The 23,539-nt window shown below is 41.8% G+C and overlaps 2 protein-coding genes across 3 annotated transcripts in view; one reads left to right on the forward strand and one right to left on the reverse strand.

The window, feature by feature from the left end:
- Positions 1 to 7,692: 7,692 nt before the first annotated feature.
- On the reverse strand, positions 7,693 to 11,028 carry LOC116387835 (Krueppel-like factor 9). The gene is made up of 2 exons (XM_031855257.1): positions 10,263 to 11,028; positions 7,693 to 8,459 (listed from the first exon to the last, which is right to left on the reverse strand). Exons 1-2 carry the CDS (start codon positions 10,750 to 10,752, stop codon positions 8,215 to 8,217), a joined length of 735 nt encoding a protein of 244 aa, XP_031711117.1. The 5' UTR covers positions 10,753 to 11,028; the 3' UTR covers positions 7,693 to 8,214.
- Positions 11,029 to 12,176: 1,148 nt separating this feature from the next.
- The window catches only part of LOC116387634 (uncharacterized), a 31,282-nt gene continuing 19,919 nt past the window's right edge, over positions 12,177 to 23,539 (forward strand). For both annotated transcript variants that reach the window (XM_031854895.1, XM_031854896.1), the window contains exons 1-29: positions 12,177 to 12,420; positions 12,605 to 12,655; positions 12,813 to 12,979; positions 13,073 to 13,143; positions 13,388 to 13,553; positions 13,756 to 13,893; positions 14,426 to 14,603; positions 14,688 to 14,830; positions 15,269 to 15,372; positions 16,021 to 16,186; positions 16,369 to 16,551; positions 16,662 to 16,814; positions 17,582 to 17,726; positions 18,311 to 18,469; positions 18,558 to 18,676; positions 18,770 to 18,982; positions 19,706 to 19,864; positions 19,992 to 20,176; positions 20,275 to 20,457; positions 20,797 to 20,888; positions 21,195 to 21,364; positions 21,489 to 21,642; positions 21,716 to 21,792; positions 21,896 to 22,076; positions 22,173 to 22,328; positions 22,445 to 22,578; positions 22,676 to 22,834; positions 22,977 to 23,160; positions 23,249 to 23,460. In XM_031854895.1, the coding sequence (XP_031710755.1) occupies positions 12,357 to 12,420; positions 12,605 to 12,655; positions 12,813 to 12,979; positions 13,073 to 13,143; positions 13,388 to 13,553; positions 13,756 to 13,893; positions 14,426 to 14,603; positions 14,688 to 14,830; positions 15,269 to 15,372; positions 16,021 to 16,186; positions 16,369 to 16,551; positions 16,662 to 16,814; positions 17,582 to 17,726; positions 18,311 to 18,469; positions 18,558 to 18,676; positions 18,770 to 18,982; positions 19,706 to 19,864; positions 19,992 to 20,176; positions 20,275 to 20,457; positions 20,797 to 20,888; positions 21,195 to 21,364; positions 21,489 to 21,642; positions 21,716 to 21,792; positions 21,896 to 22,076; positions 22,173 to 22,328; positions 22,445 to 22,578; positions 22,676 to 22,834; positions 22,977 to 23,160; positions 23,249 to 23,460 (4,266 nt within the window). In that variant the 5' untranslated portion in view covers positions 12,177 to 12,356. The remainder of the gene's footprint in view (positions 12,421 to 12,604; positions 12,656 to 12,812; positions 12,980 to 13,072; positions 13,144 to 13,387; positions 13,554 to 13,755; positions 13,894 to 14,425; positions 14,604 to 14,687; positions 14,831 to 15,268; positions 15,373 to 16,020; positions 16,187 to 16,368; positions 16,552 to 16,661; positions 16,815 to 17,581; positions 17,727 to 18,310; positions 18,470 to 18,557; positions 18,677 to 18,769; positions 18,983 to 19,705; positions 19,865 to 19,991; positions 20,177 to 20,274; positions 20,458 to 20,796; positions 20,889 to 21,194; positions 21,365 to 21,488; positions 21,643 to 21,715; positions 21,793 to 21,895; positions 22,077 to 22,172; positions 22,329 to 22,444; positions 22,579 to 22,675; positions 22,835 to 22,976; positions 23,161 to 23,248; positions 23,461 to 23,539) is intronic.

Raw genomic sequence — 23,539 nt, forward strand, 5'->3', positions numbered from 1 at the left:
TGTGTGTGTGTGTGTGTGTGTGTGTGTGTGTGTGTGTGTGTGTGTGTTTGTGTGTGTGTGTGTCTGGTAAAAGAAACATTTTTTTATTGCATTTGATCAAAAAACTGTTACTTTGCCTTGTAGAAGTGTTTTTTGATACCAATGAAAAGGTTTGATTTAGCAAACTGACACAAAAAAATAAGTAATTGTTAATTTGTCTAAACTGACCAATTTTGGCAAGATTAACAGCAATGTGTAAATTTCATTCTTCACATTTTACAATAATGTTTATCCTTAAACTCAGACAAGTGAGAAAACAACACAGAGATGGGAAAGAAAAACAGAAAGAAAGAAAAACAGAAAGGAAGACAGACAGAAAGAAAGGAAGACAGAAAGAAAGACAGCACAGAGAAGTGAAAACAAAGGGCTGAAGTCAGTAATGTCCCTTGTGATCTCAAGGCAGCCTCTGACCAGTGTGGACAACAGCACGGCCATGCTTCTGGAGTGGCACAAAGGAGTTCAACACTTTTACCACTCGGTGGAGTGGAGGCCCATGGAGCAACTGAGGTGAATCATCGGAGGCAGCAACTTCATTTATAATCCACCATCCTGATACTGTTTAATCGTAGATTTGATAGAGTGGCAGTAAACCTAAAATGTCCATATAATTATTCTGTCCATCTTTCTTTCAGCTCTTATGCAGACGAGCTGCTCTTATGCAGAATTGGGCCATTGTCCCAGACAATGGCCCAATTCTCGGTTCACCCACTTGATGACAACTTTGGCCTGACGACATACTGGTGAGACAGAAAAATACCATGAGGCACAGAGAATTAAGTGTCCTATGTCCTATTGTTCAGAGGAATGATCCATTATCACAGTATCTGGTTAATCACTATCACCACTCTGTCATCTATTCATGTTTCTTCTCTGTCCCTCAGTTTGTGGACAGTGGAAACCTGCAAAAAAAATCAAAAAGCCTTTATTTCAACTTCTGAGACGTGATCCGTCTGCTCTGCTGCGGGGGCTCAGATGTGTGTGTGCAACAAGGACCACTATCGATATTTACCAGTGCCCCTCAAACAAGACCAGCCACTGGAAGAAGAAGAGGGAAGTTTACCCAAACAGTGACAGAGGCACTCAGTAAGCACTTCCTCTAAATGTGCATATCATGTAGTTGACTATAAAATTGACAATTCGTAGTAACAGGAGGAATTTTGAGGCTCTTTTTCTTCAGTCTTTGCTCACTTTTTTTCTTGTTCCTATATGAGCATTTGCTCCTTTTGGCTCTCACAGTCCTGACACATGCCTCACTCCTCTGTTAAAGCTCACTGCCTCTCATTTCCTCTTCTTCCCCTCTTATTTGACTGTTTCACATCAGTTAGATGTTGAGCTGATCTAACAAATCCCCTTGAAACCAAAAGACAAATTTGCTAAACCTCATGTGAAATGAGTTGCCTAAACCCTGGAGTCTTCACAGTATAACGTATGCTCACTATATGCCTAAAGAACCAGGAAAGGTGGGATTTAATGAGGTACAAATACAAGTGTTATAGCTGAAGAGATATCTTCCAGTTATTGCAAGTTATCAAAAATAGTGATATTACTTTGAAATAAGTTTTTTATATCATATTAATGGATTATATTAACACTGAAGTGTCTGTGTTGTAATTGAGGTGAATCTAACTTTAACCAGCACACAAAGCAACTGTAACTCAAGGCCCACTTACTTGCTTGCTCTGTAGCTTTTTGACCATATTAAATGGTCCTCATCTGCAGACTATAGGCCACGTTTTATATCAACTTGAATGATGAGTGCACAGAAATGTGGAACGTCCATGGCATTTCCACTCAATCTGCTGAGGAGGACCTGGTGGTATGGTTGAAAGCTCCAGAAGCAAGTGAGTTGACAGTAAGTTAAGATGGTTTTGCTGACTGCTGCTTCCACATGTGGTCAAGCTCTGATTTTGTTTACTTTATATGCTATTGGGTAGTATATGTCACATTTTATATATTCATCTTATGTTTTACAGTGAGTGAGTAAACGTATATAGCCTAAAATGGATCTAGTAGTACCTCAAAATTGTCTTTTTAGCACAGTATTTTACCACTCATATAATGCTCTCTCTTTGATAAAATAACTGCTCTTGTATACTGGGATATACAGATTTAATAGTAGCCTGAATTAGAAAACACACAAAAAGAATATTAAAAGTACCTTTAATGCTGACATTTGAATGGGTGTATTTAGGATTATTGTTGTAGAAATTGACAGTCAAAATGAACATTTTAAAGGTCTTATAGCTGACTGTGATTCTGAGGAAATGTGTTTCTTTGGGTTGTCCACAGAGCCTTGAACTCCTCCAGGCTGCAGGCCATGGGTATCGCCATGCTGCCCGGGTACAGAGACCCATATTCAGACCGCGTGCCGACTAGAGGGGAGATCGGCTGCTTCCTCAGCCACTACAACATCTGGAAACAGGTAGCTCTGTATAGATGTGTCAAGCAAGACTCAGCTACGTGCAGTGCAGCTGGTGTGGCAGTTTGATGAAGAGCGACAGTATGAAGATGTTTAGGTCCTTCAGAGTTGACCGCTGTTACGTGTCTCCCCCTAGGTGGTGCAGCAGGAACTGCTGCAAGTGATTGTGCTGGAGGATGATGTGAGACTTGAGCCCAGGTTTTGCAGCATGCTGGTGACTATCATGGGAAATGTACAGAGGGTGGGCCTTGAATGGGACCCCATGTTAGTGACTTTGTGCAGTTTTATACATATTTTCCATCGCTTGTACCTTGCATACTCATATTCAAAGCACCACAGACCTGTCACTTACGTTTCTGTGCTCATAAAGTTATGTAGGCCGTGAGCGGCTGCAGGTGAAGAAGCCGGAGCACTGGGTGAAGGGAGTCAGTAACCTCGTGTACCCAGGTTACTCCTACTGGACCTTGGGTTACGTCCTGTCACTGAACGGGGGCCCAGAAGCTCCTGCAAGCGAAACCCCCTGAACAAAATGCTGCCTGTTGATGAGTTCCTATACCTCTACGTCAGAGACACAGACACCTCCACCATCGACGACGAGGCCGTGGAAACAGACTGGAAGAGAGACGGTGAAACTGAGAAAGAAGAGTCTATACCTGTGGCTCCTCTCTCTGTCAGTGGAAACAGACTGGAAGAGAGACGGTGAAACTGAGAAAGAAGAGTCTATACCTGTGGCTCCTCTCTCTGTCAGTGGAAACAGAGATGAACTCTGAGGGGACTTATGTCATATTACCCAGCATGGCCAGTTTAACATCCTCAGGGGGGCCCAGGGGCACAAATTAGCAACTGGGCCCCTAAACGCTCCTCCTCCGAGGAGGAGGAGCGTTGCCATGTGAGCAGTCTCTATGCCATGTGAGCAGTTGTTCTAAGATGGAGCAGATTTTACGTGTATAAAAGTGAAATGACGGTATAAAAACTACCTATTAGTAAAAGAAGACTTTCTCCAAGCCCTACACTAATCATCTCGGTTGATATTGGGCTCTGGTGGTTTATTATGTGGTGGCATATTTCAACCAATCTTCATTCAAATTGGTTTGGAGCTTTTGGGGCCCCTAGAGCTGTGCGGCCCCAGAGCAGCTGCTTCCACACATCAAGAACACGTCGAGATCAAGACTGGCACATTATAGTGCATCCTTCCAAAAGTAAAATGTCTTCAGGGTGAATAGATTCCATGTAATAACTATTCAATATCAAACTCAGTTTAAAAGATACAAGCCCATAAATACACCTGTTTCTTAACTGCATTTTTGTATCTACAGTTTCTAGTTAAGAAAGTTTCTCATTTTAACTTTTCCACATGACGTTTTTCATGTTATTATGACATTCTCTTGCTGACATACTAACAAGATGGAAGTTGTCATAAAACACATCCCCATTATCATGTTATAATGAGAAATGTTTTATGTTTTAATGAGTCCACAGTATGAATACAAACTTTGGACTTGGATAAAATAGTACAACCCTGCTGCCACTAATATTGCCTTACATGCATTACTGGGACAAGATGTCACGTCTTTCAACGATGGTGACACGTTTCCTTTATTTAGGAAATATGACCTTTCACTCATCAAATAAACTCATTTCTGTTTAGACCTTATCTAGGCTGATAATTATTGGTAACTGCCTGTAAGTGCAACTTCAATGAGCCGAAGAAAAAGACAAAAATCAACTTAAATGTTTTACTTTTAATTCCTTAAAAAAAGCACAGGTATTTTCATGTCAAGCAAACAATGGAACCATTGTATATTAGTACTGTTCCATATCACAAAATGAGTAATGAAAAGAATATTTAAACCACACTTTCTTGGAATAAATTAATCAGCACAACAAAAGAAGAAGAACATGCTTGTACTTAGGTGTTGCACAGGAGATATTGAAACTCCAATGCTCAAAATGTAAGACACCTGAGAATATAAATATCAAAACGACTTGCTGCAGCAGTTATTTAGTTCCACAGTTCCTCCTCTTTACCTTAACTAAAGCGTTGACAAGTTTTCCAAAATTACATTAATGTAAAAATTAGGCATCAATTTAAAAAACTTTTTGTACAATGTGCATATCTGAATTAGTGTGGTGACGAGCGAAATCATCGCATCTTCTTTCTCAGCAAGGCAGCAAATAATCAAATCCAAAGTGGACAACGCTCGTCTGCCATCAAGCCACATTCAGTGATATGAACAGAAGGATTTGGACTGAGCTCTTTCAATTGAAATCTGCAGTGAAGTGACAGTTTACAGATATTTGTTCTTTACATTTTTAATAACCCTTTTAAGCCTCTGCCCGAGGCAGCACAGAGCCTCTCCCTCCACAACAAAGACTCCTGCTGGGCTTTAATGACAGGGGCTTGATTTATCCCAGAGATTCATTTGCTGACTATTAACAACAGAAGTTCATTGAGGCAGGAAGAATGAAATTCTGCTGCTATACAGGTAGTAATGATGTTGCATATAAAGACAAGATAAGGGCAAGGGTACATAGCAGACCATCTAGCTGATTAAAAACTCATTTCTGAAATCCAAAGTTCGATGGCTATTGAGGACTTTCTGAAAGACAGTTTGGATGGATTTTGTAAAGAAAAAATAATCAGTGAGGTATGTTGTTATTGTGATATTATAGCTTTGAGACACAGACAGAGTCTGTGTGTGAAGACACTCATCTGTGAGAGGAGAGGAGAGCAAATATTTCCATTTGAAGACGTAAAAAAAAAACACATTGTGTGTGTTCCTTAGTTATTAAACAGTCCATGTGTTCGCGGTTACTGCCAGCAGCAACCAAGAACAGTCAACGGATCAAACTTCTGAAGAAGAAATGTGTACAAAATTTCAAAGCATCACATTCACTCCAATGAGCACAACTCCCATGAAAATGAGATCAACAGCGAAGTGGTGACGGTGGTTTGACACATGGGTGAGGAAGACGTCTGAAGTCTGAATGTGGAGGAGACAAAGCTGAAAGATCTATATAGAAAATAAAAAATAAAAATACATATTCCATAACGAGAGATGGTCTGGATGACTACGCCACACACACACGCACACACAAAAAACACGAACCAAAAAAAACTACCACCAACTTATTGTATCACGTTTTCTAAAGCACTTGGACAAAAAAGGCGTTTTTACAAACCATCGGTTAGCAACACATTAGTTCCACAGTGCAAGCCATCACACTTTTCAGCCAAACACCTGTGAGAAAAAGTGCCATATTGCATAATGAGCATCTGTGATGAGCCCACATGAGGGCATGTATACCTGTACAAGCATCCAACTGTAAACATGGTGCGAAGTAGTTATGACATAGTTTAAGGCTTTAAGTGTTGTTCACTGAGATAATGGAATATGTCCATGCGCTGGACAAACAGTGTGGAAACATAGAAAACAAATTTAAAAAAGATTCTCTCTATAATCAGACCTGCCAGGTCATTGAATAGATTTTAAATCTCTAAATTACTTGAGGTTTGCTGATGAATGTTGTTTTTCCTGAAATACATGGCTGATTATTGACTTGTGTATGGTATGCAGGAATATTTAGGTGTCAGTTTTCCTAGAATGGACTGAACAGGTTCTTCACACATCTTCATCTGTTTCTCCAACATGTCATTGGGTATTTTGACATGTCAAACACAGGTGTAACCAATAATAACACTGTATCCTGTTCACACGTGCCTGCTGGTTCAATGACACGCCTTCATAGAATAGTCATCATTAACTTATTATTTATATTAGTTGCACCTGTGCTTTTGCGGCTTTGACAAGTCAAAATGTGCGCCTCACCAAATGGGAGCATAGTAGTAGTTTTTGAGCGTTTTTGTTTGTTTGTTTTCCCAACGCCATGTGTTAGACTTCAAGTTATTTTGCTGCTTAAACTCAAACCATACAGAAACACCTGGTACATCTGGCTTCACACCCCTGATGAGCGGGATGAAGACTTTTACTTTGAAGGCAGCAGGCTGAAAGTCAAGCTCAAATGGTGTCATCTTTTTTTTTCCCCAAAAAATATTTTTGACATCATAGCATACACACTTTTCCCAGTTCTGTCGCTAACAAAAATGTAAATAAAAATACACACACCGACGCTCACAGGCAATGCCATCCTATCAAGAGTATACCATTACCCCTAATATAAGGACTACAATTCATCACACGTATTAATTCTGCTGCAAGTAGCATTACCATTTATCTACATTAAAAGCTTAAAGCTTATATACATTTGCATCAGTATTAGACACAATACTACTGTGTATTATGTGCCAGCATTTCACGAGTGATAACTGATCTTAAGGATGGCGTGCAAACAGCTCCGATACAATTTGATCTGCTTTCTGGCAAAATCAACATTTGATCATTAGTTAAACTGGATGTAAAGAAAAAATTACAAAATTGACTCAATGATGGTTACCAAAGCAATAAAAAAAATGAAGGAATATGTCACGACTAAAACTTTTATATGGAATGAGCAAAGCTAAAAACAAATACATCTAAAAGGCTTCTAGTCACCGCCTCGCTACCTAACATCACAAGGTTGTGTTACTCGTGGTAAATAAATGGTGCTGAAGAGCACAACAATCTACAAATTAACCACAAGAAAACAAGAGGTTTGGCTTCTGATGAATGCAAAGACTTTTACAGAAAGTGTGAAAAATCCCTGCAAGTTGTGTGAGTTATTGTTAGGGTTGGGTTTATCGATTTAAATCTGCTTAATGATTCCTTTTCTAATCGAATCCTGAGTAAGAAAAGAGAACAAAGTATGTCGAAAGTAAAAAAAACATTTATTTTCATAAGGTTTAGGCTGCCATATACAAGTAATAGATGACAACGTATTTAGCGATTTGTTTTTGGTTAAAAACAGAAAAATATATAAATAATCTCTGTTGGGCCAAGTTGAATGGTTTTACATTTGATTTTGCTCTCTTAGGCATTCATATTGTTGTTTTAGGCAACGTGAGGCAAACAATGAGCATGACTGCTTTATGGTATAATTAGTTTTACAATTTTGCATCAATGTGATGTAAGTACCTTGATTTGCCCTGTATTAAATTGAGTGGATTAAAAACAAAAAAATGAACATTCTCATCTGGTCATGTGATCTATAAAAATGTTTCATTTGATTTAATTGTCATGATACAGGACATCTAAAATGTTTAATTCTTAAACCATTCTGTAGTAAATGTGTCGTCATATTAGGCACTTTGAGCCTTGCATGTATGTATTTTCATGCAGCGATTACATTTCAGTGCCTCACTGCGGTCTTGTCTGAAGCGCACTTTTAAAAGCGAGCTCCAGTCCGTCATATTGTAAACATTATACACGTACTTTGATACACGCGTAACCGGCAATGCAAATTAAGTGCATAGGTCCAAACTTAGTTTTCAGGAAACGATATGTGGAATCGAAAAGCACATTTCTTAACGAATCCCCACCTCTTATGAATTTGGAGCATTCTAGATACCCAACCCTAGTTATGTTGATCCGGTGGATAGTGGTCACATGACTCGTCTATGTTGATGGAGGGGTGAAGCTGCTTCAACCTCGCATCCAGCTCTGTGTCTGTGTGTGTGTTGTGTACGTGTGTGTTATGTGCATTTTTTGAGTCCAACACAGCAATGCTAAACCCTAATCAGTGGATCTGATTGTAGCTGGTTAACTTGAAACCACTGTGATCTTCTGTGCTCCTGCTAGGAGCACAGAACCCAAACCATTCTAATGGTGCATGACTGGGCTGGGAGAGGAGGAGGCGCCCTTGTTGCGGCCCAACATGGAGGGCTGGAAGTCAGGATGGCGACGGGCGTGCTTAATCAGGTGGTCGCTGCGCATGAAGCGCTTGTCGCATAGTGGGCACAGAAAGCGTTTTTCCCCCGTGTGGGTGCGGGTGTGGCGGGCGAGCTCGTCGGAGCGGGCAAACTTCTTTTCGCAGTCAGGCCAGGTGCACGGGAAAGGCCTCTCACCTGCAGCGCAGAGGCAGAGAAGAGAACCATTTACCACCATGTACTTTATCACACCGTTGACTTTGCAAAACAAGCACGCATTACATTTTTTTGACATTTTTGATGACTAAAATATGTTGCTGACACATGGGATGGGAGACAGTCACTTATTCCCATTCTGCACAACTATTAAGAACTAACAAATGTTGCACCAATGCAGTACATCGGTGAACTAGCAGCCGGTATGTATGACTTCCATTATCGATAATCTGCAGAATACTAGAGACATTGATTAATCATTGGGTCTTTAAAATGCCTAAAGCACAAAGTGATGTCTTCAAATAGCTGATTTTACATTCAGTTCAAACCCTCAAATTATGTGATTTACTATCACAGAACACAAAGAAAAGCAACAGATTCTCACAATTAATACTAAAATTAGGGAAATATTGCAAATAATTGTAATTAAATAATTGTAATAACCAATTATCAAACTATGATTTGATTCATTTTCATTTAATTTTTGATTAATTTATCGATTGTGCATTTATTTAGGTTTGTTTACTATGTTTTAATTGAACAAATGTCCTCCTGGATAAAATAATAGTAAGAAATGTCGTGTGATTACATCCCTGGAGCAAACATTGAATAGCAATTAGGGTCACAAATCTACTGCCTGCATTACTTCTATGAAATATAGTGTGTAGACAAATACTCTCTACATTGTTAAATACGTGACAAAACATATCTGGGTTTTGGATTCTCCAGATTAGTCTTGCTAAGCCACTACTAGCCTTAATCTCCTGCAGGCAACACGAGCAAAACCGGGATAAGCGAGTAGGATGCTCGGTGCCATTTTCAAGATCACAAAGCCAGACCACGTTGTTGTTGCAGAGTTCTTTGTGGGCGTTCCCATCACCGTTTCTTTGAGCAGTTTCCTGTCGTTAATCCGTTTGCGCCTGCTCACTGACCCTGAACACACAGATTTATTTTAGCGAACATTCACGTGCACGTTTCAGCTCCGTTTTCATTCTGACAGGTGGATCTACTCCCAACCACATCTGGCTCTTACATCGTGGCAATGCACGGTGGAAGAGGTGAGGTGCAGCTACACATTCGGTGATTTTCCTCAGCTAAACACACAAAAAAGAAATGAAAACGTGTTCGGAGCATCGGGGTAACGCATCCATTATCGGACGCACCCTCCGCAGCTCTCCCTCCAACGTTTTATCAATAATTTACACATCGCAGAGAATAAAATCGATTTAAACTCGTTAGCAGACGCCAACAAGGAGTTGATGCCCAGAGGAGGAAACAAAACTTCAGTCAAAACATCAAGCACTTGCTGCTTCTGCTGCCGTCAACAGGACCAACTTTGCCCGACAATAAACTCTCTGCTCTCGACGTTAAGGTTTCGTCTTACGTTCATTTCATATGCAAATGCGGCGGGAGGAAGACCATCGTCACCGATTTTAACGTCCAGCCCAGTTCTTTTGTTAGTTTACTTCTTTGTCAGTCTCTCTGAGGGGAGAGTTTTTCTGTCTTTCCCTCTTTGTTTGGCCACGTTATTGGACCAAGCGGGGGGTAAATGGGGAAGCATTTTCCACCACCACACCACTATTAGACAATTCTAAAAAAAAACACACAAAGAAGAGCACAACACTTCCCATATTCCCCATGATTAGTCCCGTAATAACAATACGGGTTTGCATGTCACCGACACAGCAGAAGTCGGGGACCATGTTTATATATTTGGGGGTTAGCTAAGCAGCTACACAACATGTGAACCGCTGATGCAACCAAACTGTTATTGTGTCTCCGTACCTGTGTGTGTCCGGATGTGTGCCTTCAGGTGGGACGATTTCCCGTAAACTCTGTCGCATCCGTCAAAAATGCACTGGTGTCGCTTCACCGGGGACCGCGGGGCCCCCACGCCTCCTCCCCCCCTAAGCTGTCCGGGGACAGGGGTAGCAGAGGGGGTCATGGTAGGGGTGGTGGGGTCGGACAACGTGGTGTAACCGCTCTCTCCACCACACGAGGAGTTGCTGCTCTCCGAGTAGGCCGACATGGGGCGGAACTTGCCGTGTAGGTCGGTGAGGATACCGGCCACCGCCATCATGTTGGCCCCCTCCAGCCTCAGCGCCTCCCGCACTTCCCTGTCCTCGCACGACACCTCGGGCTCCCCGGGGAGCAGGCCCACGGTGGTCGGCAGACCGGCGGGGACGACCGGGATGGGTCTGTGCAGGACGGGACCGCTGGATATCGACACGAGACACTCGGCAGCAAAATAATCAGACGAAGCAGTCAACGACATTGTTATCTGCTTTGTTTGGGTGGAGTTATCTTTAAAAAAAGAAACTAAAAAGATTCCGCCAGGAGGGGCTAACGGTAGTCTGAGCCTGACCTCGTTTTCATCAAACTCGACGAACCAACCGTTTCCAGCTGAGCCTCGTTACAGCCATACAGCGTATCGGTAGTTTATAAAAAAAACTAAAGTTTATCAAAAAAAAGATACAAATTACAATAATAATGTGCTAAAACCGTGCCAATGCCTCCGGGCCAACACGCGTGTCCCTCACCGTCTGACGGTTCATTGTGTCTGAGCCGCGGAGAAGCCGGTCAAACCTACGCCCCCTGGTCCGGACTGAAGATGCGTTCAAACCTGTCAGATAAAATAGGATGGAGGATTTAATGAGATTAAATTTATATAAATGCCGCACTGGTACGGCTATTTTATTCTTCACTACACTTGCTCCAATATCGATTTGATTTATACATTTACGTCACTGTCATATAGCAAATCACAAATCCCAACATTAAACTCAAACGGTGAATGTAACATCTAGTTGTGTTCTGGTTGCGTAATTTTATATATTACCTCTAAAATACGTGTGTAATTGTTTTAGTTTTAGCACAATACATACTATTTGGCATACTTACTGTAACTAATTGTCCTACTATTTCATGACCTACACGTTGGGGGTGAAAGCACGTTAACAGTATTTTAAGCGAAAGGCCTAAATTTCCATTTTTTTCTAGGTTTTGAACGCAGCGTCAAGCAGCAGCACGCAGAGACTGACGTCGCAGCTCGGGCGTGGACCACGGCGGTGGGTGCATCCTGGAAAGTAGGTGGCAGGCAGCTTGGGTAATGATGGGGGAAGGAGATGGGGTTTGAAGGGGAGGCGTGATGGGTTATTTAGTTTGAGCCCAACTACGTGGCTGAGCGACGCATGGCTTTTATAATTCATATTTCTGGCAAATACAGTTATATGAAGAGCCTTTATAGTCCCTAACTATCTACTTTAAAACGTTTTTTATTACAAGACACAGACACGCTCGTAGCCTACCTCTCTCCACTAGTTTGCTTTGTCTTCAGAGAAGTTGGTTGTGTGGTTTATTGATATAGACTGTATGTGTATAGGAGTGTGTATCTGAAAATAATCTCCAAGCAAATCTATTCTATTGTTAAAGATGTACAACAGAAAAAAAACTTTTTGTTTTGTTTTGTAGTGCTATTCTATTGTTCTGCATAAGATGTTGTTATTTTGTCCTAGTCTATCCCTGCAGATAACTATGTCATTATGCTGCCGGCCTGCCAGCGTTCAAACTGTTTAACTTCCCTGCAATAAACTGCATTTTCTCTTTGTGGCTCATGTCGTATGTATGTCCAGGTTAATGGGAGGAATAACAAAACTTTTTTTTGTGAGGCCCAGTACTGTGTCGAGTGATTGGCTCAGAGAGTTTTTGTAGCCCCAGCTTGGTAGGTATTTCCTGATTGGTCGCTGTGAGCACCATGGGTCACCGAGGGAGCCCACATACAAGTGTGGTCTTTCAGTAGCTGCGAACAGTGCTTGGTTTTCATCTCGCTTACATGTGGAGGCTTAGATGCAGCCAGACCTGCCGTGACTTAGGGTTGCTATGGCTATGTCCTTGTTACTTCTCATCTGTCGAAATGTTACACTCATTTTTCTCCTGCTACATGGTGAGTTTTATGGCTTTTGTTGTTTTTCTTGTGTGCTCTTTTCATTCCTGTTGTGCAATTTCATTTTCCATTGAATTTAGAGTTGACTAAAGTCGGTATAATATGTTTATAGCAGGCAATGTTTGAGAAAAATTGATATTTTTTGTCATTATGTCTGAGATTTTTTACTTGATATTCTCTGCAGAAGTTGATGGATTTCAGACCGAACCAAATCTCTGTGATTCAAGTTGTGCTGGTGAGAATCCAGTTTGTGCTTATGTTGAATACGATGCATGTTCACTGTTAAATAACATGTTTTTTCATTCAAGACAGTAAATTATTTGTACTACAATATTTGCCTTAGTGACACATTTCTTTTTTTGAATCTCATGGTTATTGTTTCTTGTCTGTAGGGTTTCCTACCCTTGACTTGGCCTATCAGAGAGGGGTGAGGTACACTTATAGATATAGCACGACAATTACCACAACCCTCCATGGCTCCAATGCTGGCAGGAATGGACTGGCGTTGGACTGTGTGGTTGATATTGACGTGGTTTCAAAGTGTCACCTAATGATGCAGGTCAGCTTTAATCAGCTTTAATTATGTTTTAAAGAAAAAAAAAAGTAGGCTACAGCAAAAAGTCAATGATCTATGCACATGCTTGTCCAACAGATTAGGAATCCACAGATAAAGCGTCTTTCCCCTCAAAAAGAACATTCTGTGCAACGTTTGAAGAGCTTGAGGTATTATTCTTTTGATTTCACACAATTTGATGTGTTTTTATAAAGTATAGGGAACGAATGAATGTTGGATTGAATGCATGTGCTTCTGTCTTTTCTCGGCCTGCCGCAATCAAAGTGTAAGTCCAGATCATTTTGGAATGCTACAACTGTTTTTCCTCTGAATGTGATACTCTGTTCAGACGCTCCACTTGTCTGTGTTCTCGGGTCTCGGAGGGGGGGCTCATCTGGTGTTTTTGTTTCCCAGGGAGTCACTGGAGAGAAAGCGCCTCAAGTTCTCCCTCCAGGAGGGAAAGGTCACGGCCCTCTGTCTCCAGGAGGGGGAGCAGGTGTGGGCCCTCAACATTAAAAGGGCTCTACTGAGCATGCTCCAGACCTCCCGCATGGCCTCCAAACAGGAATTGGAAAAGGAGGTGAGGGTTAATGAGGGCTATGTTCTATCTACATGCCCAATTTGCAAGATATATACACACACCGGCTCTTAAGTCTTTATCGTCTAGTCTGACAAATACCACCTCTACTCCTACTACAAACAATAACCACCATTAACACCATCTTGCCTATGGTGCATTCACGTGGTGATTATCTGACTTTTCTTAAACTCCTCTTTCTCAGACCGATGTGTACGGAACGTGCACCAGCAGGTATGAAAGGAGAGGACCTGTGCTGCTGAAGAGCAGAGATTTAAAAGAGTGCCATCAGTCCAGGCTGGCAAACTTCTGGCCCCATTCAGTCTCTTTAACTGAAGATACAGTGAGTTTACCTCTCTTCTGTGTTTGTTAAAAATGTGGTTACCACTGTGGACACAGAGTTTACATTCTATTCAATTAAAAAATGTACACATGGTAGTTGTGTTATATGCTGATTCCAATGTTATTCGACTTTTTAGGTCAAATTAATATATAAATGATTCCATATTTCTCCAGGGGAATTTTATAAGCAGCTGTGTAGAGCTTAGAAACATCAGTTAGATCATCATTTTAGCTAATAAAAAAAGTAATTAAACACAACATAGTTATTGTTGGACTTCGTCGCTGGATCTAAGTACTTCTAAAATGGTGGTATATGCTTCTAGATTCCTTTTTTCTACTCTCTGATGAGTTCAAGAGAAGTGGAAGTTGAAAGTCGGCAATGACGTTGGTTGTCACTTGTCTGCACCACAGAATAAGAGGATGTCCTTTTTAGCTAACTTTTAAAAAAAATCAATATTACATCAGTCATTTGGTTCGACAGTTGGTTTCGATTCATGCTTTTTTGATGGGAGGTTTATTGTCTTTTTTGCTAGTCAGTGCAGTCAGAGCTGCACTGTGTTCAGAGGCATGGATCTACAGTGATGGAGGAGGTCAACTGTACTGAAGCCGTTTCAATGGCAACGTGGTCCAGGGCTGCAGGGCTGGTGAAGACCCAAACAGTGTCTACCTTGCTCCTGCTCAGGGCCCAACCGGGCACTCTTTCGGGAGCAGGTCAGGAGTATTACCAACACCTTAGCAACTGTGCGGTTTTACAGACATGGACCCTAATGCTTGCTCTTCTCAATGCTCATGCAGATTCCTTACGTCTTGGCGTGCTAACTGACCTGCAGTTTGAGGATGAGGGGGCTGCAAGGCCAGGAAAAGCCAGAGCATCAACACCTCAGCAAGCCAGTCAAACTGTCAGGATGTTATGTAGCCTCACCTCAGACCCACAACTGGTAGGACTCAACAGGTTGCAGTCATCTTTAAACTGTATCTTTCTGTAAAGAACACATATTGTTTTCATCAAATTAATATAAATCCCTTATAAGTAGCTGTACCCTGCCAGACCACTGTTGGCTTGTTTGTGTTTGTATTTGTGGCTTGACTTCCCCTTGGGCTTTGCTGTGTATCATTTTAATGGGTCCCATACACAGGAGGCCAATCAAATCTAATCTGGCAACCTTCATTGTAGTCTATTTACATGGGATGTGTTTAAAAGAGGCCATCAGATCCACACACTCTGGGATTTATTACTGTGTTAGGATCAGGTGATTGATGTGTTGAAAAAGTGTGTTCACAGAAAAGGAATCATTTTGAAGAACTGGAGTGTAAATTTCACTTGTTTATGATGCATATAATGGAAGTCCATGTATGTGTTTGAATTTTCTCCCAAGGTATCACAAAAGTTCCTTCAACTGGCTTTCCAGCTGAGAGATCTGCCTCTTTCTCAACTCCAGACACTTTGGCAAGAAGCGTCTTTCAAGTGTCGCAATGACTGGTCAGTATCTCCCCAGTGTTTTATAATGGAGCATCTTATGTCTAGTCCTTCAGGTTTCCATCAATGTCTCTACATGATGGTTTAAGTTGGGCATTTACACACGTGTTACAATTAATAAAAAGTCTTGTACTACCAGTAAATTGGATTAAAGCCGATAGGACTCTTGTTCATGAGTTACAATTCTAAAACGCTCAGCCTCTGGCCAAGTCAACAAGCACAGAAATAACAGTCTGTGTGGGACAGTAGCCATCCTAATGAGAAACTACTCTGAGACACAGATGACGTACAGTAGAGCGTCCCCCTCTTAAGTCCTTAGCATCGCAGTATATCGCAAATACACCTTTATCATAGACGACGTTCTGACTTGTTAAACACAGGTGTAACTGATAACAAAATTAACAATGACCTCCTTTCAGTGAGGTGTGGCAGTACCTCATGTTGTGTACTATTGTGCATTGCATGACTCACTGGCCAAACTAAATGAGATCGAAATTAAATAACCACCTCATGTCAATCGGAAGCTACAGCTAGCAGTCGGTTAGCGTGGCATAAAGACTGGAAATGGAACATTTTTACAGCGCCACATTATAATGTGCGACACAGGTTACAGCAGATGTTCATATTGATGCTGATTAACTGCTTGGACAGGCAGCCTTTGTTGGATGCTTTACCGGCCTGTGGATCTGAGAACTGCATCGTACTACTGACCGAACTCATGAGGAACAAAGAGCTGGAGGAGGAGCAGACTCACGCTTTTCTCACCACCATAGCCCTCATCCCTCATCCATCGCCACAGATCATCGACTCCATCAATGTAGGAACATCTATGCGACATTAATGATGTCCTAAACCTCTCGTCAATGCTACTCTCTGTATTCACTCCTGATATATAAGTCAAATTGATGTCAGAGATATAGAAATGCAAGTAGCTTCTCCATCCATCTATACAAGTAAATATCCTCATGTTGTATACTGTGTCTCTGCTGCATGTGTTAGGCCTTACTGGAGGTCCCTGAGGTGTGGTCCAAGGCGCTGTTAGCTGGATCATCTCTGGTCTATCAACTGTGCCAAAGGTCTCAAGGCTCCTGTAGTGAACTTCCTCAGGTACAGTCATTCATAGAGACGCTTGAGGAAACCCTGAAGGACGGCTGCGAGGGAGAACAACCCACTCGAGTTAAGGTGCTTGTATTTTCAGACAAAGACACATTAAAAGCTGGCACTAAAACTGGTGCTTTGAACAATTTTACATAAACAATGCCTAATATGCATATATTTTGTCAACCCTACAGCTTTTGTATGCACTGAAATCAGTGGGAAACACCGGTCTGTCTGCTCCAACCTTTATTCCTCTGCTTAAGTGCTTCATGCTCGGCCACTCAACTGCACTGGAGCTGAGACTTGCTGCCGTCCAAGCCTTCAGACGCTTTCCCTGCTCAGCTGATGTGAGTTGATTCTGAAACTAATTCTTAAATGGACATATCATGAGAAATAAAATCACTTTTTCAGTGCATGTGCACATCAATGTCTCTACATTTGGGTATCTGGAGTGACTACCAACCTACAAACTGTTAAATAAGACAACCCTGTCAGTTTTTGTGGGCTGCCTAAATCATAAAACAAGTGATGTGAGCCATTCGGCATTGACTCCCCTTCCTATGTCACATGCAAGCTCATCAAAATATACAGCCCTCCATTTCCACAGCTTGAGAACTACCTTTGCAAAGGTGCACCATGTTATTCTTGCATGCCAATCAGAGCAGACTGGGCTTTTTCTGTAGAGGTCTTAAAGAGACAGGCGCTAAAACGAAGCGTTTCAGAGGGTGAATACAGGTATATTAAGACAAACAGTATGATAAATACTATGTGTTTATTTGACATTAAAGCAGTGAAACATGTTCCAGTAGAAACCCAAAATACAAGTATGAAGCTGGAATTAGCATTTTATGTCCCCTTTAAGTCAATAATGAAATGATCATTTGCAACAGTGACATCATGATATTTCTTTTACATATTCCTTCACAAAATAATTTGACAAGATAGGGATGCTGGACCTTTTAATTGATTATAAGCCAATGTTCACTTTTAAGGGGAGGTTTGTCCCTCAAATGTAAATATGATAAGTCTAATTGATTCATGATGAGTTGAGGTGGAGGTGAAGAGGTGATCGGCAGTCTAACATCAGTGACTGACAGCAGTTTCCTTTCTTCAGAGATCTGTGCTGTTGCAGCTGTACCGGTCCTCCCAGGAGGATCCCGAGGTCAGAATCGCTGCATACCAGCAGCTCATGCACTGCTCCGATCAGAACGTGTTTGAAGTGGTGAAGATGACGCTGAAGAACGAAACATCCAGCCAAGGTCTGATTTAAACCAGTTAATATGTTTAGCAAATGAAAATGTCCACTGCTTCTCATGATCATATTTCTGCTTAATTGTCAAACAGGTGAACTATTCTTTGTTGCAGCCACTTTATCATATATTTTCAGTTGTTTATATGTTGTGTTGCTGTATCACAAGACTTAAAATTGATAGCATTTGTTTCTTTATACAAAGCTGATGATCCATGTTCTTACAATAATAATTTATCTAATGTCCAAGCAGCTAAAAATAATAATTATTGACGAGAACTTGAGCTTGACATTGATGTGTGTAAAAAATAACCAAATCTATTGATATCATTTTGCAGGTATTTTGTAGACAAACAATCTCTTCATACCCTTTATTATTCTTTGTATATCCTTCTCATATTGTAATATAGTCTGGGCAAGTATATTTATTACAACTCTTTTTCAACTCACTCAAATATTTATAATATCCTGTGAATCTCTGAGCTGCGCTGTAGTAGTACTGAATGAGGTGAATGGGTCGGTGGGGGGGGGGGGGGGGGGTCATTTTTTTTTTCTGTTTGACATTCATACGCCTTTCCTCTTCTTCTTCTCTAGTGGGATCATATGTGTGGAGTCACCTGACTAATGTCCTGAGGAGCGAGGACCCCATTAAGCAGGCCCTAATCGAGTCACTGCCTGACGACATTATCAGCAGAGACTTTGAGGCTGAGTTTTTGAAATACTCCTCCTATTCAGACTACACAGTTTCATCAGGTAATGACGGCTTCACTTCAGCTTCATATAAAGCAAAATTGCAATCAGGATTAATGTCTGAATTTTTCTGCTTCTTTGTTTGTTTCAGGCATGGGAATTACAAATGTGGAAACATCTTTGGTTTTCTCTCCCAAATCATTTCTACCAAGATCTGCCACTGCCAGTCTGACTCTATATTTTCACGGCAGAGCCCACAACCTTCTGGAAGTGAGTTTGGTATCCATTTGATTCCTATATTAGTATGTATATTATAATCTTACAAAATGATGTTGAAGGCATGCATTTTGTTTCACAACTAAGGTGGACCTTCACGTTGAAAATGCTGAACCCCTTTTGAAGAATGTTTTCGGTCACCAAAACTTTGACTCCAATGGAGAGTCTGTGGCTCAAAGTCGAAAGACGCAGCCTAAAGAGACTAAGAGGACAAGAAGAAAAACAGATGAGGACCATAGAGAAGAAAAAGAAAAGTGTTTATCTGGCACCAACAGTTATCTAAGCCAGGCCAGGGCCATGGTGAGGTCACTGCGATTGTTGTAAGACAATCATCTCTACTGGGGATGGGGAGGAGCATTGTGAAGCAGATTACGTTGCATTTTAGATTTATGACTTTTAGTCAATGCTGCTATCTTGACAGTGCATTCAAAAAAAAGTGTTTTTCTATGAGCAACAGTCCAAAACCCCAAAATATTCAGTTTACAATAACTGAAATACATGTAAAAGCAGTTAATTCTTACATTTGAGCAGCCGGAATTATCAAATGTTTGTAATTTTTGCCTAAAAATGACTTAACCGATTCAAAGACAGAGTGCCCTGAATATAGATAACAAGAAAGACAATTGCTAAGATAAAGGATAATGATTTACAATACAAGGATGGTTTTTATTTCAAATTATTCAATTTATAGAGAGGAGTAAATTATTTTCTTTACACTTTTAATACCCTGGAATTCCAAAAAAACAATACCTGAAGTTTTATACTTTCAAAAGACAGATAAGGATAATGTAAGAGGATCGTAAGCAAGATTGTGAATGCCTCAGCACATGTACTAAATCCCCCTAATTACTCACAAACATGTATATATAGATAAACCTTTAAGGATACACATGGGAAAATAGCAACATTATCGAGTAAAAAAGGGGTTTTCATTGCAGGGGCTTAAGATTTCTTATTTTGTAAAGTTTTCCATTGAGTGAAGGTAAATTTCATGACAACATGTTTTGGCTCTGTCTTTTGCAGTTGTTTGGGAGGAGGAGAACAGAGGATAACAGGCTGAAGTGTTGGGTCGGTGTGAAGGTTTTTGGCAACGAGCTCAGCGTGTTTACATGTGAAGATCTCTACAATCAGATTGACCAGCTGTCGCTGAGCATGGCAGGACTGGCTGTCAAACTTCTCAAGGTATGCTGGAGGTAGATTGTTCTCACAGTCGCTGGTCTCTTCTCTGGCTGTTAACCCCCCCCCCCTCATTTTCATTCTCGCTGCCGTTTTCACTCTCAATCTGCCTTCCTTCCTCTTCGTCCTCCAGGGTCAGGAGGTTCAGCTGAACCACAGGGCCGTGATGATGACAGACGAACTGGTTTTACCGTCTCTGTCTGGTTTGCCCGTCAAACTGAGCATCAACACGACCTCCCTCCTGTCGCTGCGTCTGAAGGGCAACGTCAACTACAGGGATACTTCTCACTTCTCCCTGACTGGATACATCAAACCCAAGTACTTCCATATTAACACACGTAAAAGGGGCTACAAACCTGACCTTTGGTTTCAAACTGCGCCCTTCACTAGAGTGTAACTGCTGTCTTTATTCTCAGTGCCTATGTGGGGCTGTCTGCCATGATGGGGGTTGACGGTGCTTTGGGTCAAGCTGCAGTGGACTGGGTCTCTGAGCTGAGGAGCTCCACCAGTCTGGATGGCAGCATTCAGCTGCAGGAGGGGCGGGATGTCAGGGTGACACTCAACACGCCGGAGGACGTCATGGACATCATCTCTCTAAGGTTAGTGAGGGCATGTATTACAAGGATTTACATGTATTATGAAGGCGATAAACTTAAAAAAAATTATAGATGGCGAAGGTTGAATGTTTTATCCTCTTCCTCTCACGTAGTCTTATCAACTGCATTACCATACAAAAGTATAAACATATGCATTAAAACGTCCAGCACTTTTTATATTGTTATTATGTTTAGCAGGTTGCATTATCTTGGAGTATAGCAAAAAAAAAACTAAACGTAGTGTTTGTTGGTTGGTGTTTATGATATTGCAAAATATTTGAAGACGTTTTGAGAATGATGGTTTCCTAAAGAGCACGTGTTTTGTTTGTGTTCACCATGCAGCTCCAGAGTGTTTCAGATCAGTGGAGACCACCGAGAAGAGATAAAGGGGCCAAAGAGTCAAATTCAGAAGACCACCTGCACACCAAAGACATGTAAGTCCTCAAACACTGTTTGGATGGCGTCATACATGACCCTTTTAAATTGTTACTATTGACTTTTTAAAAACACTACAGCATATTGTCTATTTTTCTGTGTGTGCATGTTTGTATGTACATTCTGGCTGGATGTTGAAAGTGTGATTCAGAAAGTCATTTTCTTTTCTGTTTTTATGCATCGGAACATTTATCTAAAATAGTGAATGTTGGCCATAATTGTTTGATTAATCAGCTGACTTCCTGCAATGGTCACATGATAGTAGTACAGTTCTTTAACAATCCCTGATGTCTGTTTCCTCGCAGTGTCCAAGATGGTTGGCTGGCAGCTGTGCTCCAATGCCTCCTACCCATTACCTGCCACAGGTGTTTCTCTTCCTGCTCCAGGACCGGTCCACCTCTCCCTCAGGCTGCTGAAGCTGGACAGAGGCCTCCATTACTACCTGCTGGAGGCTGCCTACTCACTGCTCCCTCAGGTGCGAAGATCCACAGATGAGTTTCATCTTTGAGATGATGTTCTTGTCTTAATTCCCTGTGTGAGATCTCTTCATCTACTCTCACAGTGACTAACGCACAAAGCTGTCCCAATTTATGTTTCAGAGAGGCGCCTGGCTCCCCAGAGAGGCCTCCATCCACCTCCTCCTGGCCACACCTCAGTCCTCCATCCCCAGGGACATGTCTGTGGACCTCACCTTCAACCCTCACAGACTGTTGCTGAGGATCACCCATCCGCTGAAAATCATCCAAATACAGGGTTGGTCACAAAGGAACACCATAACAAAACCCCTCTGTCAGGGTTCAATGCTGATACTGTGTTGTTTTCTCAGGGCAACTTGAACAGGAGAGGAACATAAGGTCAGGAAAGCTGGAGCTGTTGATTGATGGGTTTCATTATTATGTCATGGTAGGCATTTAGATTTACTATAACAGGATTTTTCTCTAGGAAAGATACAAACCTGAAATGATTTTCCAGTGATAAAAAATGTTAATGATTGTGTCATCTTTAGGGTTTGGTCGACACTCAGACCGTCCTGTCAGAGCAGAGAACGTGCTACCATCTTGAAGCCAAAATGGCCGCTGATGGACATCCCATGATCCTCTCCGCTAATGTTACTCGTGGACTGGGCAGGAAGACCAGGTTCTCTGCCACTGTGAAGAACGTGTTCAGAGAAACAGCATCACTGTCAGGTATCCAACTGACGCGACCAAACAGTACACGTTTATTATCTCTCACTAGTTTTATATTGAACGTTTACATTTTACAAGTCATTTTGCTGTGTCCAGTGGCCCTGGAGCAAAGGCGGGACGGCAGCAGTAGGCAGTACTCTGTGGAGGCCGAGCTCCTGTTACCCGATGTGGTCGGCACCAGGATGCTGGGACTGATGGAGCGGAAGGGCTCACTGTGGAGCTCCGCGCTCAGGCTCAAATATGGTCTGGGAGGTGAGTGACTGAAAAACACATATACATGGTAAAGTTTTGAAAGTTTCAGCTGCCGCTCATAGGAGTATTACAAATATTTCACCATCAGTTGGTCCTGACCGTTGACCCCTATACAGGTGATGCGAGGCACCTGCGTCAGGAGTGCTACACGTCTCAGAGACTGAAGAGCGAGAGGTACTCAAACCTCACCTACATCATGAGAGCAGATCATGAATGCTACTGCTCCAACACAGCTCCTATCAACCACAAGGTACCTGGAGACATGTTAACATGAATCTTAATGTAAAACTTTTTGTGTGGTTCTGTCTTCCATGCATTAACTGAGCAGCTTTTATGTGCGTCCGCAGATCCACCTTAGGCATGAGGAAAGCTGCGACCACCTCAAATCATCCCTGGACATCAGCTACGGTAGACACTGGGATGAGATCAACAACAAGCGTACAATTCTCCTGAGCCAGTCATTCAAAAACCAATCCACACAAAATCACACCAGCTACACACTAGAGGTAAACAGACCTATGTGAGGGCTCAAAACGCTTCTTTTTTTTCAAACCAACACAAATATACGTTTTTAAATGCATTGCCTGTTGGGGCATAATCCTTTTCTAAGCATTAAATGCATATTTTCTTTGTCTCATGATATTCTAGTTCAGTCTCCAGGTGCCAGAGAAGAATTTAAACTACAGGACTCAGCTTCTGCACTCTCACTTGAGACAGCTCGGGTCTGAGAGCAGCACTCACCTAAAGATCAACTACAACAACGTGATGCCACTGGTGGCCGGATTACACTGGAGAAGCCCTCCCAAAGACGCGCCGCAGAAAAAATGGGAAGGTAAAAGCGGCTCATATGAAATTATTTTTAGAGTCTATAAAGGCAGTGAGGCAGAACTCAGCATCATGTCTCTCTGATCATTGTCCAGGCACATTTAACATGGACACGCCGTGGCTGTACATCTATACGGCCCACAAACTGAGCCAGCACCAGCGCCACACGCTCCAGCTCACCTCAGAGCTGACAGCCAGCAAGTGGCTGGTCATCCGTAACCTCAGGCTAGAGGGTTTCTACAGAGACAGGGGCAGAGAGAGGGAGGCCCGTCTGGAGCTCTACACACAAGCTGCCACCTACATCCAAGTAAGGAAGGAAGAGGCTGCTCCATCTAAGAATCAGTTCATATTTTACACTTTTTTTTTTCATGATGGTCATTTTATTT

The sequence above is a fragment of the Anarrhichthys ocellatus genome, unplaced genomic scaffold (genome assembly GCF_004355925.1).
Source record: "Anarrhichthys ocellatus isolate YVR2014 unplaced genomic scaffold, GSC_Weel_1.0 scaffold15, whole genome shotgun sequence".
In the NCBI taxonomy this organism is placed as follows: Eukaryota; Metazoa; Chordata; class Actinopteri; order Perciformes; family Anarhichadidae; genus Anarrhichthys; species Anarrhichthys ocellatus.